This window comes from Tachypleus tridentatus, chromosome 13 (genome assembly GCF_004210375.1).
Source record: "Tachypleus tridentatus isolate NWPU-2018 chromosome 13, ASM421037v1, whole genome shotgun sequence".
NCBI classification, from domain to species: Eukaryota; Metazoa; Arthropoda; class Merostomata; order Xiphosura; family Limulidae; genus Tachypleus; species Tachypleus tridentatus.
The window spans coordinates 49,137,660-49,156,761 of NC_134837.1; the positions used below are offsets into that span (position 1 = coordinate 49,137,660).

A 19,102-nucleotide genomic window follows, 5' to 3' on the forward strand; every position below is an offset into this window, starting at 1 on the left:
ATCTCCAAAACTTTGTAAATAAATATCAAACAATTTTGTTTGTTTTTCAGTAAAACTTTATATTTCATCTGTTATTTCTTTCACAACTCCATACACATTTGGTCAATTTGACCAAACTCGTATCCACCATAAAAAATATACATGTTAGGTAAATCTAAGTTACCTTTTTTCTCTTTATGACAACTTCAAATTGTAACAAGAAACTACAATTGTTTACTTAAATAGCTTAAAGCTCATAACAGTATAAATCTGTTTATACTTAAATTTTATTGCCCTTTGGCCTATGTCTAACTGATAATATCACCTCATAAATTGTAAATCACTTGATGAATATATAGCTCAAGTTACCCTATTGAATTGTGCAATACATGAGCTGCTTGTGAACATACTTTGTAATGAATTATTATTTTTCATTATATTACATAACATTATCCAAGCTAATAATAATTTTCAAATTTTTTTACATTTTATTTAATTTTATAGTGATAAATAAAGGACACAAATTATGTACATGAAAAACAAGAAATATTGTACTTACCTGTGTTCATATGTGTGTGTTTTTTTTGGGTTTTTTTGCTGTAAACTCTTGTGACAATTGAACACACGTTTTTATATTAAAGGTACAAGAAAAATAAAGAAATACATCATTTGGTAGATTAAAACTGTAATTTTCTGTTGGTTATAAATAATATAGTTTCAAATGTCATAAATAATTATTGCCAATTTATGAAAGAGAGGATGTAACAGGTGGGTCTGTTTTTTTAGTTTATGACTTCATAAATAAATAGGATTGAAGGCTATTAAAATTATGCTTTGCTTTAATATATGAATGATGTATGTTAAATTCAGTACTCCTCAGGTGGTAAATTAATTAGAGAAGTGGAAAGACATTGGAAAACACATTACAATTCTTATACTAGTAGAAAGTGAGGATTTTTAAAATATTTCCTTGTAAAATTAAAAATTTAAAACAAATATTAACTTTTCATTTATTAACACTAATAAAGATGTTTAACCCATTCATTGTGGCTGAAATGTATATTTCCCAGTACAGTGGGATATATGCATTCCAGCCACAGTGAAAGGGTTAATTAACTTAATTAAATCTTGTTAAAAGGCATGATGTGCTCACTTTGACTAACTATAGTTAATGAGTCAATCAACCATTAAAATATATATTTTTGAAATAACTGTAATTACGAATAAAGTGTCATCAACAATATTAAAATTTAGATTTACCATTAATTCTGTCTGTCTACTGAAAAAACATCAACTATAAGAATGTGCATTTTCAAAAATCCATATTTATCTGTCAAAAAAGCAGTCTATTAAAGAACATAGATTTTCAAATAACCATAGTTACCTGCTTAAAAATACAAACAGTAACAAGAGTTTCTTGTTAAAACAACAGCAACCATAACAAACTGAAATTTCCAGTAACCATAGAAGAGATTTTACTACTCATTGGATAATATACATTTATTAATTTTCTAAGCAATCTATTTTTTTTTACGTATTTGTCCCAATTTTCACCAAAAAATTACTTTAATGCCTTATGATATTGAATCACACGCCTAACCTTCACATTGATTTTTAACAGTTGCTTGAAAACTGGCCTTATTATATTCAGGATCAGAAATTCAATATAGAAATAAAGTAATATTCAACACACTGTATAATTTTTATTTTTATGTAGATACATCAGTGAGGTAAAATAAATTTGTACACTCATGTTGATAATTATTTATTAGCAAGAATAATATTGTATCTAGAAAACATTGTTTATACGTATATGTAGTTTTGCTAACTCAAATCAAAATTAGTAACTTTTTTTTTTCAGTTAGTCAGATCTAATCTTCTGCCTGATGATTAGCTCATTAAAGCTTGAAATGAAACACAAAACCTTATTAGGCAGTGAAAAACATCTGTTAAATTTGTCTATTTTAGTTCAAGTTTTATATATGTACAGAGATGCCAACCATTACGATTTGAGTGTAATCATTACGATTTTGGTGTATACATTACGACTATACGGTCATACAGGCAAATATTATGACTTGTTGCAACTCCCAAATTATTATATATTACATAGGCCTATACAATAAAGTGATAAATTGTTCCCCCAGGGCTTGAAAGGGGTGAAAAGAAAATTTCTAGTGAAATACAAATAAATAAAGACATAGTCCAAATGGCTACTTGCAATAATCATGTTTGTGCTTGAAATAATAAAAAAATATTTGTATCTCCAACGTCTACCAATAGTTTGAGTGCAGTGCTTCTCCACACTGGGTATGTGGGGGGATCCATAGTTACGTCATCAGTGCTTGTCAGCCAATCAGTGCTTGTGTAGATGGATATTTTTGTTTTCTAAGTGGCATAAAAACACCAATGCAATCGTTCACAAGATGGGAAAAAAGAGGCCTCATTCACCAGATTGTCTTGTTTCTGGCAAATCTAAAAGGACTAAAATTGTGAAAGGGCTCTGTCTACAATCATTACGCTCAATTATTTGAAATAGTTAGCATCTCTGTATGTATGACAATATCTTTGCAGTAACATATACCTTAGGTATTTTAATTGTTACATAAAAATGCTTCGAAAATTTAACTTTTAGTTTAGTCAGATGAAATTAATGTATCCCAGATCCAGTACCTCATTTTCTGTTTTTCAAATACATTCAAAGGAATATTAAGAAATGTTATGAAATTTTATCAGCTGTTGTTTTGAACAGTTGTTTTCTGAGCAACATGCAAAATACTAATGCAAAATATTTTACTTACAAAAACAAACTGTATTTATATTTTTAAGTCACCTAGAGTATTATATCTCTGTTGTACTATACTATTGATTTGTAACTTTCTGCTATTTGACTTAATATAGAGACCCAATTTAAGGTTCTTCAGTTAGGTTTTATATGAGGGTTATTTTCAGTTGCTGCTATTTTGTGGTATAAATATTTTACTAAATTGACTAATTAGAGCAAATAATTGGTATACAGACAACAACTTTGAAGTATAATGAATAGTTTTATTGATGGTAAAATATGCTATATGTTTTGACAGAGCATTGGTCTGTTGAGCATGTGGTATGTGCCATCATCAATAAAATTTTTACATCTACTTATAAATCTTTGTCTATATGTTTTTATATTGGCATAATGTTCTTCCTTACTCAAATAATTCAAACTATTCAAATGTATAAGTTGTATCTTCAAGACTTGGTTTTATTAATCTCAAGATGTCTCTTTGGGAATTGTGATATCTATGGGAAATATTGAAAAGTTATATTCATATTTGTAGGTTTATTAATGCCAGAAGGAGAATTCTTCAGCCAATGTTAGATGCCAGTAATCCAGATGCAAGTCATAAGGCGAAGAAAGCCAAAACCCAAACTTCTCGTCAAGCTCAACGTTTTTGGCCAGAAAATATTGCTACCCTTCAGCCAAATGTTTCTTGCAAAACGAATCAGGAAATAAACAGTATGAGTGGTAGTTTTAATCAAAATACAAACCCTTCCTTAAACCACTCAAGCTCACAAGATGGCATGAATAGTAAGTGTTGTGATACATTTCTAACACTGCTCAAATGTATTCTGGATTACTAGAAACTACAAATATAAGTCTTAAATATCCTTAAAATGCCTGATAAATCTCACAAGTGCTAGTGTACTCTATAAAATCTAATACAAATCATAGACTTTTTTTAAAAAATTAAATAAAATGTTAAACTGTATCTTTATTAGATCAATACTGCTCTTATTGTTTCATCAGGAACTATCAATATTTACAAGTTCTGGAGATACAGGTTGTGCTTTTATTTTCACTTACAAAAATGTTTCACGATAAACTTCAGTTTGCATTAAACAGAGTTAAGAATAATAATAAAATTTGTATTTTGTCATATAAATATGATATTGTGTGGTTGTATGTGAAATATTTCATTAGCCAGTGTATTGTTTCGGAGCATAAAAAGTAGTACAGAGAATGAAACATTTTTGAAACTAAGTGAAAATCTGCAACTCGGATTTGTTGGTTTGAATGTCTAACAAATCAAGTACCAACTTGCATGGAGTTAGCTGTAATTTATTATCTTATATAGTTATGTCAAATAAATGCTGCATATCAGAAAATCGGTGATGAAGTGGTAGGGGTTTAACAGCTGATTGATTAGGTGTTCTGCTTTCTACCGCAGTGCAAATGCTTAATGGTTACAAATAGGTTCCTGTAGTAGATAATAACAAATAATCCGAGAGTTGAAAATGCTATAGTATGGAAGTAGACTACAGTATTTCTTTTATGTTTGCAAAAACAAATACAGACTTTCTTACCACTGAAATCTCTGTGTTTTGCCTTTCATTTGTTAAGTAACTCATGTCTTAAATCTAATTTATTATCTACACCAGTGTTTAAATACTGATGTTTGTGTTGAGTATAAAGAAAGTTATATTGTTTAGCTCTTTCAGTAACAGGTTTGACGAATTTAACTGACATGACATTGTTGTATTCATTTAAAGTCTACAGACTTAATACTTTTAACTTTCAATATAATGTACATCTTTACAAAACTTAGTAGTCTTTCAGTTAACATTATACTTCTTCACAAACAAAAAACCATATTTTTAGTGAAGTATTTTTAATAAATTAAAAGTTATTTGTCTTTGAATATTTGTTTTGAGTAGTTCATGTGCAAAGTGATTTTCATGTTAAGTTTAAAAATACTTTGTGTAATTCTTAAGACCTCCTACATACATTTCAAACATGTTTTTTTTCTGTAACACTTTATGTTTTCTCTGTTGTTTCACTACCCTAAATCTGTGGTATCAATTTATTTAACTGATCTCATAACCACCAAAAAAAAATCAAAACAAATCTAAATTACCTTTTTTTTTCTTTCTAGAATCACTTAATGTTGTAACATGAAACTTGTTTATTCTGAGTAGCTTTAAACAGTTATTTATAATTTTTATTGTTTTATTTCCCTTTTGATTGCCTTTTGAACTGTATAAGACTTCTGTCCACACCATTATAAACTGTAAGTCACTCATGGAACATGCATCTCAAGTTGCACTGTAAAATTACATAACCCACAATCTACCATGAGCTGCTCGTGTGCATGCCTTATAAAACATTTTTATTATATTATTATTTATTTTACTTAATCTAATCTTAGTTAACATAAAATGATCCATATTTTTTTACATTTGTTATTTTTGTAGTAATAAATAAAGAATAAACATGAAAAAATAGAAATAAAGTACTTACCCTATCTTCTTTTTTCTTGCTATTGATTGTTTAGGATCATTAACCCTATTTTATTTATACTAATGGTAGTAATGCACTAAATAATTTTTATTTAATTACATAATGTACTAAAGAACATGGATTAATGACATACAAAAAGATATATAGTTAAATATGAGAGAAAATTATAAATAAATCCTGAAAGAGCGGATGTGGCAGACAGATGTGGAAAAAGTGGTCTGATATTTTATTCGATAGCTCTGTAACCAACAAAATTGAAGGCTATACAAATTTTGGTTTGTCTGAGTAATGGTGATTTTATAATGAGTAATTTACATTTAATTTTGTACTTTTTCAAGGAGTGGTGAATAAAATAGAGAAGAGAAAATGTGTCACACTTGGGGAAATGCAAGAAATTTTTAATATTTTCCTTGTAGAGTAAAGAACTTAAAACTTATAAGCTATAAGATGTTATGCTCTACTTATTGGTATAACATAAAAAAGTAGTTTAATAAATTTTTGAATGTAAAACACTAAAACCTAGTTTCATGAACAGTAAAAGATATCTATGGTGAGAAGGGTTAACAGATAATAGATGTAGTGCACTTAAACTTAAGTCACCTAGTACCAAGTAGCATGAATTTCAAGTTTCATTAAAAAAAAAACATCAGTGTTGTTGAGTTACTTGTTAATGATGTGTGATCCTTATGGCAAATCTAGCTTAGTATATTTCATTCATTTAAGCTACAGATGATACCCACTCAGTTCTCTGTACTGTAAATAATTTATGTAGAAGAATGTAAAAGCTTACTGTCACTATTTTGTTTTTGCCTTAAATGTTAATTTTCTGAAACACATCAATTAAGAAAAATTGTTAAAATACAAGTCACATGACACTGAATTTGTCTTGTCAAGTCAGTGATATTTTAAAAATTATCGTTCGATGATTTAGATGACTAATAACTCTATAATGTCATGAAATTCTACATGATGTACATTTTAAGCTCAATACTACACACCTTTAATGATACATAAAATCAGTATTGAAATACTATATACTTTTAAATAATTTATTTATTTTAAACATTATAAATGAAAATATTTCAAATAACCTAAAACTGAGTTAAATTGTAATTTAGACTTAGAAGTTAAATAAATGTTTATGTATCCAATTTTTGATACCAACAAGATTGATACACACAGTTTCTTTTATTTTGTTGTTATAAATATATTTTAGTACACAACAAATAACACAATTTGTAGTAACAATTACAAATAATGATCTATATACAAAAATTTTACAAACAATATCAAATCTTCTATCTGATCTGGAACTTCCTTGATATCTTACTGAGGGTTCATAAGGAGCATATTAAAGTTGAATTGATATATATAGAATTCACTTAACTAGGAGCTAGCCAGCTCTGTGTTACTAATTGATCACACTACTGAAGTTCTATAATGTTTTTTTTTTTAAATGCCAATGTCCAATGTGAATTCACTAAATTTAAATTGTTTATAATTATCCAAATTTATAAACATTCCTAGTCAAATATTTGAAGTTCCCAATTAATTAGAGGTAATCACAATTATTGCTTCTAAGGTTTATGGTATACCAATTATAGCAAACCAGTAATATGTACTGTCTCTTGGCATGTCATGTTGGTTATATTTATAGGCATGAGGGAGAGTTTCTAGAAATTTCATCATATGCAATAATATAGATAATAAACTAATTTTTATGCACATAGCATTGTTGATTCTTACACTTGAGAATCTTTTACAATGTTAGTGAATAGGTAAAAATTATTTATTAGCCACATGTATGTATAAAACACATTCAAAGCATTCTTCAAATCTTAACAGTAGAGAAATTTTTGGAAATTTGCCTTTTATGACTTGGGCTTCTAGAGTATCAAACAGTGTAATTATGCCAAACGTCATATTACAAGTGACTTGAAACTTCTGAACATATGTAGGCTTCTGTAATGCAAAAAGAATAGCATATTTGTATCTAGTGTTGTCTTTTCTTTTTTCTCTTTGAAACTTTAAAGAGCTTTTCCAGTATAAGCATGACATAATACTGAAATTCACAAGCTAACACTAATGAAATGTCAGCCATGTTATAAAAGCTTTTGAAGGTTTTAGTTGGTTAACATAATTTTAAATTTGTGACACACCACTAACAGTATGGTATTGTCATACTCTAACTATTTGGAGATTCAAATTCAATTAATATAAGACAGAAAAGTAGCCTAGATTTTTTAGAGAGGGATCTTGATCAATGAACATATTAGATGTTAAAAAAGTGAAATAACTTAATTAATAATCAAATATCTAGATAGTGTGTTTACAGCACAATCTACAAAGTTCAAATAAAAAATATCTTCAGAATATTGTTGTTTTATACTTTTTTCCCATTTCTTTTGGAAAATTAGCTGTAAAAACACAATATCACATATTCAATATAGTAATAATGTATTTGCTATTTTTAATACAAAAATATCTAAAAGTTATTCAGAAATGGCTCTTTTCATTAACCTATAAAATGTTGCTTCATTCTATCATTATTACATTACCAGGAAATGGTGTTCAAAGGGTTAAGTACAATTTGTTGATAGATGTATAGCAAAAAATAGTTGAAAACTTAAAACCTTGTCAAAAAATGTTTTCAGTCAAATCAATAAGAAAGATACAGAATGTGCCATTTGTCACTTCAGCTTATGTTGCTTAACTTCTATATACTTCTAGCAACAAAAAGTGATGAAGAAAAAAACCAACAAAAGAATAACCACACCCTCCAACATCACCAGAAGACAGCACAGGAATAAGTCATAATGAATCAGATATTTTGTCAGAAGAGGAAAGGATGGTTATAGAAGAAAAATCATCTGTTGAAAACTGTAAAAAGTGACATAATTATTTGTATTTGTCATTCATAATGTTTTTGTGCTAACAGATTCTATGGTAACAGAGAGTTGTACATTTTCATGTAATTATTGTTAACCATATATAAATATCATTTGAAAGTGCAATTTCATTAAATATGCTATCCTTTTCAAAGGTTAGCTGAGAAACTAAGTATCACTGGGATGCAATATTGTGGCGTACATATATGTATTAAATTTACAAACAGTAAAAATAGCATACAAGTCTGTATTTCTTAAGCAGTTTTATTTAATCAGACATAAGTTGCTGTTTCCTTCTAAATTTGATAATTTTAATAAAGATAGACATATTAAAATGACAAATGAAAAGTAAGAAGCATTGCAACATTTCTTCGAGGTTTTGAGAGTTATGTTCTAAATTTCTGACCCACAGGTTTTAACGTACAAAACCTACATTCATTGGAAAGTTGAATTTGTTATTCAATGGTGTCAGTATTTTTTTTTTTTATTCTCTGTTTGTATTACTTGCAGACTAATATTAAAGTATTTCAACATATTGATGTGACATAGTATGGCTTTGAGTGAACTTTATTTTCTAGTATATTGTTTTTAGAATTGTCTTTTATATCAATGTGTGTGTGCATATGATGAGATAAATTACTGTTTTTTTATTCTTTCACTTTTTTTTAAGTATTTCAAGAAGGGGAAGTTTAAGCTTAAGCTTATGATTTTATTCAAAACCTTTATTAGTCCATTCCTTTACAGATCTTTAAGAATTTTTCAAGGACCATTAGATATTTTTAATAGAAGTATTTAAACTAAAAATGTACTTGTGTTAATATAAATATAGATCTAATTTTTGTGATTTTTTAATGGATAAGATGAATACTAAAATTGTAAAGTTTATATTATATAATGTTTCATATTATTACTTTTTATATATTTGTTTCTAATGTATTCCAGAAATCCATTTCATTATGAGAAAGAGGATTTTACAGTACAAAAAAATCCAAAATATTATTAGTGCATTATTCTTGCTATGGGTCTTTTTCCTTCTTTATAGTTTCTATGATTATTAACTTCAAATATAAAGTTGTCTGTGAAGAAAGGAAAAACTGAGGCAGAACCGAAATGGGTCATTCTGATCTTAAATTTTAAACATTGGTTTATTATGGAATTGGTATGTAAAAGATTAGAAATAATTACTTTTAAATGAAGTTTTAATGTTTGCTTTATTCTTAAAATTAATTTAACTATGATTATAATGTGCTTTCTTTTTCTCTCTGTGTTAATAAAGTAGATTTAATTTACTTTAAAACTAAAACTCCTTTGCTTATTTATTTATTTTATAGTGATATAAATTTATTCAAATAAATTCTTTGTTTCTGTTATTTTGTGTGTGTGTATAATATTTTTTCTTCAACTTTGCTCTATTAACCCTCTCACAAGTGGAAAAGTTAAAAACAGTATGAAAATTAGAAATATGAGTGACTAAAAGTTATATGTACATTAGTGAATATTTAGTTTTACGTATAGACAGTTTTCATACAAAAATAAATTTTGCTTTACAATAGTTATGTAATTAAAATAATCTTTATTTTTCATTAATAATGTGTTATTTTTTATTTAGAGAAGTGTGTTTATATAAATTATTTAGAGATTTGATATGCTGTATTGTCATTTAAACAGCACATTAATTCTATCACGAAAACATGAATTTAAAATTATTGTTAATGTATGAAATGCAATATAAGTAGTTCCCAGATTTCATTTAAAAATATGTAAAGATCTTTTATCTTGTAATTTAATTTCCTTAATGGTTTGTAAATAAATTTTAGTAGTGTATAAAAATATCTAAAAAACCATAATACTTTGGTTTAAAATTTCTTACAACTAGGATAAAAATCCTGTGTATGTGTTTAAATGTCACTGATATTCTATATGTTTTATAGTGTTGTTGTTTAGACTTGTCAAATGGACTTCATGCAATAGTGGTATGTATAGTATCATGAACAAACTGCTTTTCAATTCAGTGTGTGTCTGTTAGTTGCTATGTAATTACATACATGGTGAAGGTATGCATCTGGTGCTCTTGTATCTTTACATTTGAAGAAATAGCATATAAATAAGTACAGTTGTTATGAGGAAAGTTTGTATTCAAAATGTTCATTAATTTAAAAAAACATATCAGATGGCAAGAGTTAGTGTAAATTCACAAGTAGTTGCATGGAAAACTGTAATTGCAAAAAATGTTGGACATATTTCTGTGAGTCACATCTTGTCTAACAAGTCAATATTCAAACATTTATGAAAATATTCAGTGCTATAAAAAACATGAATAACTGGTATTTTACCATAAAAAAAATTGAGTCTTCTAACCTCAGCAGTTCAGTTTTCCTTGTAGACTTGCAATGACAAAGAATGTTTTAACTGGATTGTAAAAAGATTCAGTCTTCCTAAGTGTTGTTAAAATCTTTTCCAATTATCTGTGTAAATAATTTTATTCAGCATGAAAATAATTGTAAGAGAATCGCTTGTAAATAGGTGTATTTTATAAATTGTTCAGTGGTATTGTTCAAGACTAGACTTTTCTAGGCTTAAAAAAATTCTCAAGTGAAATAAATTATAAACTTTCTTCATTATTAAAAACTTACAAGTGCATTTAACTTTGATTTTTATACTTTTTTTTTATATAAACGTAGTTGTTAAATCTTGAAATATGTTTGATTATAATGGATGTTCTGAAATTTATTAGTGTGAAAGCAAAGTCCAACATTAGTTTATCTTGGAGAAATTTAGTGTTACAATAAAGTTAATACAAGTTTTTAAAATACAGTTTGTGTATATATTACATGTTGTAACATGGAGAACTAACAATGTACCTAATTTTACAAAGTATCTGTTATCATAACACAATTCATGATATTGATTAACAATTTACATGCATAATGTGGCATCAAAATTTAAAGTATTGAGTTGATCCATCACCAAAGGATAACCCTGTTGACTACTTAAGTTTTGTACATTTGACTGTATCACATACTTGAAAAAAAAATTATTAGAGGATTTGCTTATAGCCTACTCTGTATTCAATAGTTAAAATTGCTTTGATTCATTTCCATTAAGATATAACATAAAATATACTATTTATATAAAATAAAATTTACAGCCACTATACCTAAGAATGTTCTTAATATGCAGACAATATTTTTGTAACATAAAGATACTACAACAACACATTATTTATATATATAGGGTCACAAATGCATAAACTTCCGTAAATCCCACCTGCTTACATGTTGAAGGACAACTGTTTTGTTTTGTTTTTTTGCTTTGTTTTTCATTATTTTACTGAGGCAAATTCTGAACATGTCAAAATATTTACATTGGGCATAATGTTGCAGTCACTGTTGAATAGCTTAAACAACATACAGTTGTAATTCCTGTACAGTTATTAGTTTGTTTCCAATATAATACCTTCAACAAAATTTTCTTACAAAGTAACAGCATATATAATTGCTTACATATTTACCCACCAAAAAGCTGTTTGGCATCTAGAATGTTTCTTTTTAAAAGTAAATGTGTCAAAATAAATTAAAACTGAAGTCATTGTTACATAAACTTTTTATCATTATGAGGTTAAGAAATTGATGTTCAAGAAAAGGTTTTTTAATGTTTTAAAAAATGTATCAGTTTTATTATTGAAACTTTTGAACCAGTTGATTATTTACATCACAAGATTAGCATTTGTTTAGGAAACTTATTTATTTGTTAAATGTTTAATAATTTTATGACATCAGAATTGTACAAAATATGGATCAAATCATCAATATAGGAACCAGAAAAAAATAATTTTCTTTTTTTTCTGAATAATTATCCAGGTCAGTAAAAAGCATGATCATATCACTTAATTTGTGTTCATCAAATATATTCAAGTTTGTCTTTTACATCTTATATAAACCTGATAATGTTTCTTGTTAAATAAAAGGGGTGGAAGTAATATATACTTGTGATGTTATTTTTTAATATTTGATAGACTTACATTATTGTGTAATTTTGTTTTATTTATGAGTAATTAACGTGTTTAATTTTTGTATTGTTAAATAATTGAGTCTACCTGATATTTAAATGTTTTTGCTATAAATTTGAATATTTCATAGTTTATTATGTTACTTCCTTCATTAACTTGTCTATTTCCTCCGGACTGTGAACCTGATTTCCAAAAATACCTTTTTTTTTTTTATCTTAAAGCTTCCAATCACTATTGTTAATAAATCAAATATGATTGGCATTTGTGGTATTTTCTTTTTCAGTTTATTTTAAAGTTGTACAAAGAACAATGCCTTTTACTTGCAACTGAATAATTATTTAAAAAGTATTCAGTTTGGTTTCAATTTTGCGCAAAGCTACACGAGGGAGACTGACCGTAACATTATAACATCCTCACTGCTGAAAGGGTGAGCATGTTTGGTGCAACGGGGGGTCGAACCCGAGACTTATATTGCGAATCGAGCGCTTTAACCACCTGGCCATGTAGAGCCGTTTATTGTGTGAGTATTTTTATATATAAGAAAATATTATATGTGTTCTTCTGTGAACATACTTCAACAGTTTGGAAAAGTTCATACTAATACAGTTGAACTCGCAAACTTAGTCCAGTTTACACCGTTACAGTATTCGTCAAGTAATTTACTAATATAAATATCGTCTTAACTACTACTGTGTCTATCGTATCCTAGATAACCTGAAGAGCTTGTTTTTTGTTGGGTTTTTTTAATTTCGCACAAAGTTACACGAGGGCTATCTGTGCTATTTTCCTTCTTGTCTTACACTGTTAATCACCATCACCTACCGCCATCTCTAAGGTTACTTACTCTCTTACCAAAGAATAGTGGGATTGATAGAAACTTTCTAACGCCCGTACGGCTGAAAAAGCGAGCATTACCTACCTGAATAGCCATAAAGACCGGGTGAACAATGGATATTAACAGATAGTGTAGTTGGCACGTTATTAAACATTCTTCTTTGCCTTCATTTTGAATATTAGCCCGGCATGGCCAGGGGGTTAAGGCACTCGACTCATCATCCGAGGGTCGCGGGTTCAAATTCCCGTCACGCCAAACATGTTCGCCCTTTCAGCCGTGGAGACGTTATAATGTAACGGTAAATCCCACTGTTCGATGGTAAAAGAGTAGCTGAAAAGTTGGCTCTGGGTGATGTTGACTAGTTGCCTTCCCTCTAATTTTATACTGCTAAATTAGGGACGGGTAGCGCAGATAGCCCTCGTGTAGCTTTACGGGAAAAAAGGAAACTCAAATAGTGCTCTTATCAAATAATGATGTTACTTCTAAAGTACGAAATACAAGCTTCACAAGATATGCATAATCAAATAAATAAATGTAGTGTCTGGACACCATTTGTAAAGAACTTTCTCAAAAACAAATAGGATAACAATTTGTAAGATTATTAAAAACAACATTACACTTCTCAAATAAATATTAAATTACAATGATGGATGAAACGAGTACTTGGAATAATTGATATTTTACTGTATTTTAACAAATCGAATAACTCGCGTTTTGCCGTTTTACAAATCTCCATTCTACAGTAGCACAGCGAACTACACACCGCTAGAAACCATCTTTCGATACCCGCGATGGGCAGAACTCATTGTGTAGCTTTGTATATAATTCCAAACAATCAATTATCCCACAATATATATTGATGTTGCCAGGTGTTTACACTGATGAAAAGCCAGGTGTATGAAGAGAAAAGACCAAAGTCTGCTAAACAACAGTGCATCAAAAAACAACTGTGAGACAATGGCATCTTAAATATTCGGTGTTTTTGTTTGTTTTTTAATTTGTTGATACAGGCAACTCTTTATAATTTTCGTTATTACAATTCACGGAATTTATCCTAACCACTTTTCAGAGCTTCAAAATTTCAGTAAATAATTAATCAAGTAGTATTTGAAGACCAAACATATTAAGTAGTGCTGGTATTACAGTAAACTCCTTTCAAAGAGTAAACTAACGTTGTGAGAAAAGGGTATTTCTCCCGGGTACGGGGGATGCCTAATTAATAACCAGTTTACCCCAAATTTAGCTGTTCTTATAAGATTAAGTAAGGCTCATTAAAATGTTTTTGTTATGCTTGGTATGAAATATTAGCATATCATAAGAAATTTTAAGACTAGCGAAACCCCTTGATTTTCAGTGTTTGATTAAGATACACTGAAATATTATAGTTATTGGACAATTGTACGAGCACCTCACAATTTGAAGCCCCATTTTTCAAACTGTCGACGACTTTTTGGCAGCCCAAATAATTCCATCAGGACAGTTGTGATGCACTTTTATATTAATATAGAAAATAATATGCAGGGTATTGTTATAAATCCAGATATCTTAATTAGCTAACGATTCAAATTCGTAAAGAATAAACCATAATCTCCATACGTCTGGCAGCCATGCAAGGAGCAGATGATTCGATCACGTGATACGTGCACGTGCTTAAATCCAAAGGGTGTTTGCTTGTGCTACCGAAGGAGCTTAATGTTTTCCCAGTTACTTCCATTAATTTATTTTGGTGACTCCTCACTAGCTCCTGACTCGTTATTGTTTTGTTGTTTGTTCATTAAGATCAGATAACCATGATAATATAATAAGATACAATGCCGTGGTAAGTATGGTTGCCATGTAAGGTTAGAAGTTTGAGAGTAAGAGTTCAAAGGGCGAGTGGAATTGAGTTTTTTGAGGGGGTGGGAACCTATTATGTTTTGACCCCGACCGCTAGACACTGCCACTGGGCTACTGGTGATTTCAACTTATCAGTAATGCACATAGCAGCCATAATACTGATACGAGGCTAGCAATAATGTAATTTTATTTATATTTTTTCCGAGTCATCTTGACTCATCACACAAATTACACTCCTATTTAGTGAGTACGGTATGTATATACCACTTAAACTACAGCTACGATTCGAAATTAACTGACTGCTCGAAATTTGAATATCGATAAAGAGCAGTAAAGGGAATCCAGTTGTTTTTAATATTTGCTACTAGGCACGTACCATTATATATCCCACTGCTTGCAGCATTTGTGACTAAAGTGCAAGTCGGTATGAATTCTTACAGTGACTTTAAGCATTGAGCTGACATGGGTGTAAAGCAATGTTTTGATGAAAGTGATTTGCGAAAATATGATTTCTACAAGGAAACTGCTCACTGGAGTGACGAGACAGGAAAGGGTATATTTTACAAGATATTTTAATAGTCTTTGCTTTATATTTTTAAACATATGACCAGAATTGCACAGTGACGTTTGGAATACTTTTCTCAGAAATATCTTTTTCTGTCCCGTTCAGCTGGACTAAGTTCTTATACTGTTCTTCAGTTAGGTTCTTGTTGGCCCAACTCAAGTGCAGGAAAGGAAACTGTTGAAGTTGCACATATTAATTGGTTATGACCTTGTCTGGATGCAGGTGAGTTCATTTCTTGAATACATATTTTGTTTTCGGAACCTTGTCTGTAGCTGGTTTACAGCTTTAAGAAGTCCAAAGATCATATCTTAATTTCAAGCACGTTTCCCTCAGACTAGAGAAGAAATGGCATTTCTTGCAAGAATACCTTTGCTTCTGTATTAAATTTTTATCCAAAATCAAATAATAAAGACAAGGTGTTCAGAATGACATCAAAACTTTTAGATGAAACTTGTCAAAACATCGAGTCAGTTCTTCAATCATATTTTCTGGATCAATACTTACTGTATTTACTCTCTCAAATTCTGAGACAATTAGTAGCACAAATATGAAATACAACAGGTTTGCTAGATCTTTCAACATTTCAAGGATTAAACGAGTATTGTACCGCATGTCCAAAACAATAACCTTCACTATATACATTAAGTAAGCCTTCAGTTGCTTGTGCATTGCTTATGTAACTGTTAAAAATGTTTGAAATAAATTGCACTTGTTTCTATATTGAGCAAATACACTGCTGGCCAAAATCTTAAGGCCAATGATCATAAAGAAAAAGTATGCATTTTGCGTTGTTAGACTCAACGACTTATTTGAGTAGAGCTTCGAAAGATGAAAATAAGAAAAGGGAAAATTTTTTTTTTTTTTTAGCATTTAATACGGAAAATGTAAACATTATGAAATTAGCCAAAATACTAGCTGGTCAAAAGTTTAAAACCATACCGAAAAGAAGTCCTATACAGGGTAGGAAATGCCCAACAAGAGGTCTCAGTAGTGAGTTGCACGGCCGTCATTGCAAAACATTCACTTTGGCGTGGTCGATATAAGCGTTTGGAGAAGGCTGGCTGGAATGTTATTCCAAGTGGTGAAGATGGCTTTACGAAAATCATGCATTATTTGGAATTGACGTCCATTTCTATAAACATTCCTTGCCATCCACCCCCAAATATTTTCAATTGGGTTCAGTTCGGACGAACACGCTGGATGGTCCGAAAGAATCACGTTATTCACCATGAAAAAGTCCTATGTCCTGCGGGCATTGTGGATTGCAGCGTTGTCCTGCTGAAAGATCCAGTCATTTCCACACAAGCGAGGGCCTTTCAGTCAATAAGGATGCTCTCTCCAACATGCCAATGTAGCCAGCTGCTGTATGATGCCCCTGTATAACCTGAAGCTCCATTGTTTCATGAAAGGAGAAAACACCCAGATCAAGATGGAACCTCCTCCGCTGTGTCGTGTAGAAAATATCTCCAGTGGAATATCCTTCTCGTGCCAGTAACGTTGGAAGCCATCTGGACCATCCAGGTTAATTTTTTTCTCATCAGAAAACAAAACCTTCGTCCACTTTTCTACGTCCCATGTTTGGTGCTTCTCAGCAATGTTTAATCGAGCTGTTTCGTGATGTAGAAGGAGGGGTGGCCTTTGAAAACGTTTACGGTTTTTAAAGCCTTTCTCTCGTAGATGCCGTCTTATTGTTCTTGAGCTGCATTCTGCATCCGTAGGAACCTTAATCTGGTTCGACGATTGGCTGGTGTCTTGATGGGCAACCTGTCGAATCCTCCTGCTCAACGCCGGCGAAATTTTCTTGGGCCGACCACTTGAAATTCTCGTTCCGTATCCCTCAGGGTTTTTAAGAAATTTTTTAACAGAAGTTTTATCACGTCTAATCTCACCAGCGATGGCACGTTGAGAGAGACCTTGCTTTTGCAGCTCGACAATTCTACCACGTTCAAACTCTATCAGCTTTATAGCATTTGTCAAGTTTTTACCCAATGAAACACAAGAGATGTAAGTGGGAGATGTTGACAACGCTAATGCTTGAACACAAATGACTAAATTTCGTTACGTGTTTACCGATTAACGCTTCGTTTCAGTATGATCTTAAACTTTTGACCAGCTGGTATTTAGGCTAATTTCATAGTGTTAACATTTTCCCTATTAAATGCTAAAAAGTTTTTATTTTTATTTTCTCTTTTTTTATTTTCATCTTTCGAAGCTCTACTCAAATAAGTGGTTGAGTCTAACAACGTAAAACGCAATTTTTTCTTTATGTTCATTGGCCATAAGAATTTGGCCAGCAGTGTATATTGATGGTTTTAATTTTTACATGAATCTTGCACTGACTGGGATTTAAGCGAAACCTCGACAGACTTTATTGTAGAATGTTAATAATTTGCTGCTTGCTACATAGAAGATTCTTGAGTGTAAGAATCAACAATATACTATGCGTGTATGTAATATTGGTGAATGACAGTATTGTTGCCAAGCAAACTTTGATGAACGTTCTAGAAAGTTGCGTGATTCGTATGAAAAGAATCTAAGTGAGAGACAGAGTATTATTATTGGACAGCTACAGAGTCAGTGTGCTATAGGCCTCAGAAGTGATAAATGCGATTAACGCCTATTAACCGGAAAACTATAGAACTGGACCAGGAACGTCAATGGCGGCGCCAAGGGGACTTTCAGCCCCCCAAATGAGCCAAGCTCTCCCTCAGCTCCCCCCCAATATTTTTATCTACATATATTCATAAAATATGGAAAACACAATCGTCATTGTTAATTAACAATTAACATCAAAGACACATAGATCTGTAGAACTCAGCGTCTTCATTAAGACGGAAGTATGTGTCATGCGTCCCATAGCAACATACTGAATGCACTGAAACTCATGCGCTGTATTGCCGCTCCCTGTGTAATGCAATTCTATCTTGAAGACAACCACGTTGATTTCAAGTTACAACAGATCATCAGGGATTTTACTTGATAAACCAAAGGTTTCACAGGTATTTACCCATTAATTTCGTTTATTTTTTATTGAAAAGTAAAACATAGTATGCATGTATAAGTGTATTGTTTATAGGTCAAAACTATGAAGCATTTAGCCGGTGTTGTATCCTCTGGGAAACAATTTTGCATTGTGTATCAGCCATCCTGTCACTTCAGCTGCCTGTGAAAGAAGTTTCTCATGTCTGGAGCTTCTCAAGACATACTTGTGCAACAGCAGTGGTATAAACCGCACCAACAACCTTGCTGTCATATCAGTGAACTCCAGGAGGGCAAAACAACTCGATACTGTTATAGACCCATTTGCTGCGAATCACCAGAACAGGCGCATTGTTTTGAAGTAATATTGACTATAAACTCAACATGATGAAAGATAGTTAGCCTGATAGTGACTTTACTTTTCCTCAGAGCGTATTAACTTCATATGGGATAATTCGTTTCTGCTATGTAAACTATGTCTTTATGTTATATTTCTTTTGATTTGTAGCTTTATTCTTAATGGTATATTAAATGTTCAATCTAAGCTAATCTTGATTTTCTTTATTATTATGTATTACCTTGGCGAAATTTAGGTGAGCTTCCTCTTTTACATATATGCATATTTTCATAAACAGATTATTTCTAATTTGTAATAATGAATTATTAATCAGAGTGTGAGTTTCCAATGAAAACTGCATTGAAAACGCAGTTCAAAATAACACACATTTCT

The 19,102-nt window shown here is 30.5% G+C and overlaps 1 protein-coding gene across 3 annotated transcripts in view; it reads left to right on the forward strand.

The window, feature by feature from the left end:
- LOC143237547 (homeobox protein PKNOX2-like) overlaps positions 1-12,415 on the forward strand; it is a 47,322-nt gene extending 34,907 nt beyond the window's left edge. For all 3 annotated transcript variants that reach the window (XM_076476945.1, XM_076476944.1, XM_076476946.1), the window contains exons 9-10: positions 3,300-3,550; positions 7,991-12,415. In XM_076476945.1, coding sequence (XP_076333060.1) covers positions 3,300-3,550; positions 7,991-8,070 — 331 coding nt within the window. In that variant the 3' untranslated portion in view covers positions 8,071-12,415. The remainder of the gene's footprint in view (positions 1-3,299; positions 3,551-7,990) is intronic.
- The last annotated feature ends 6,687 nt before the right edge of the window (positions 12,416-19,102 follow it).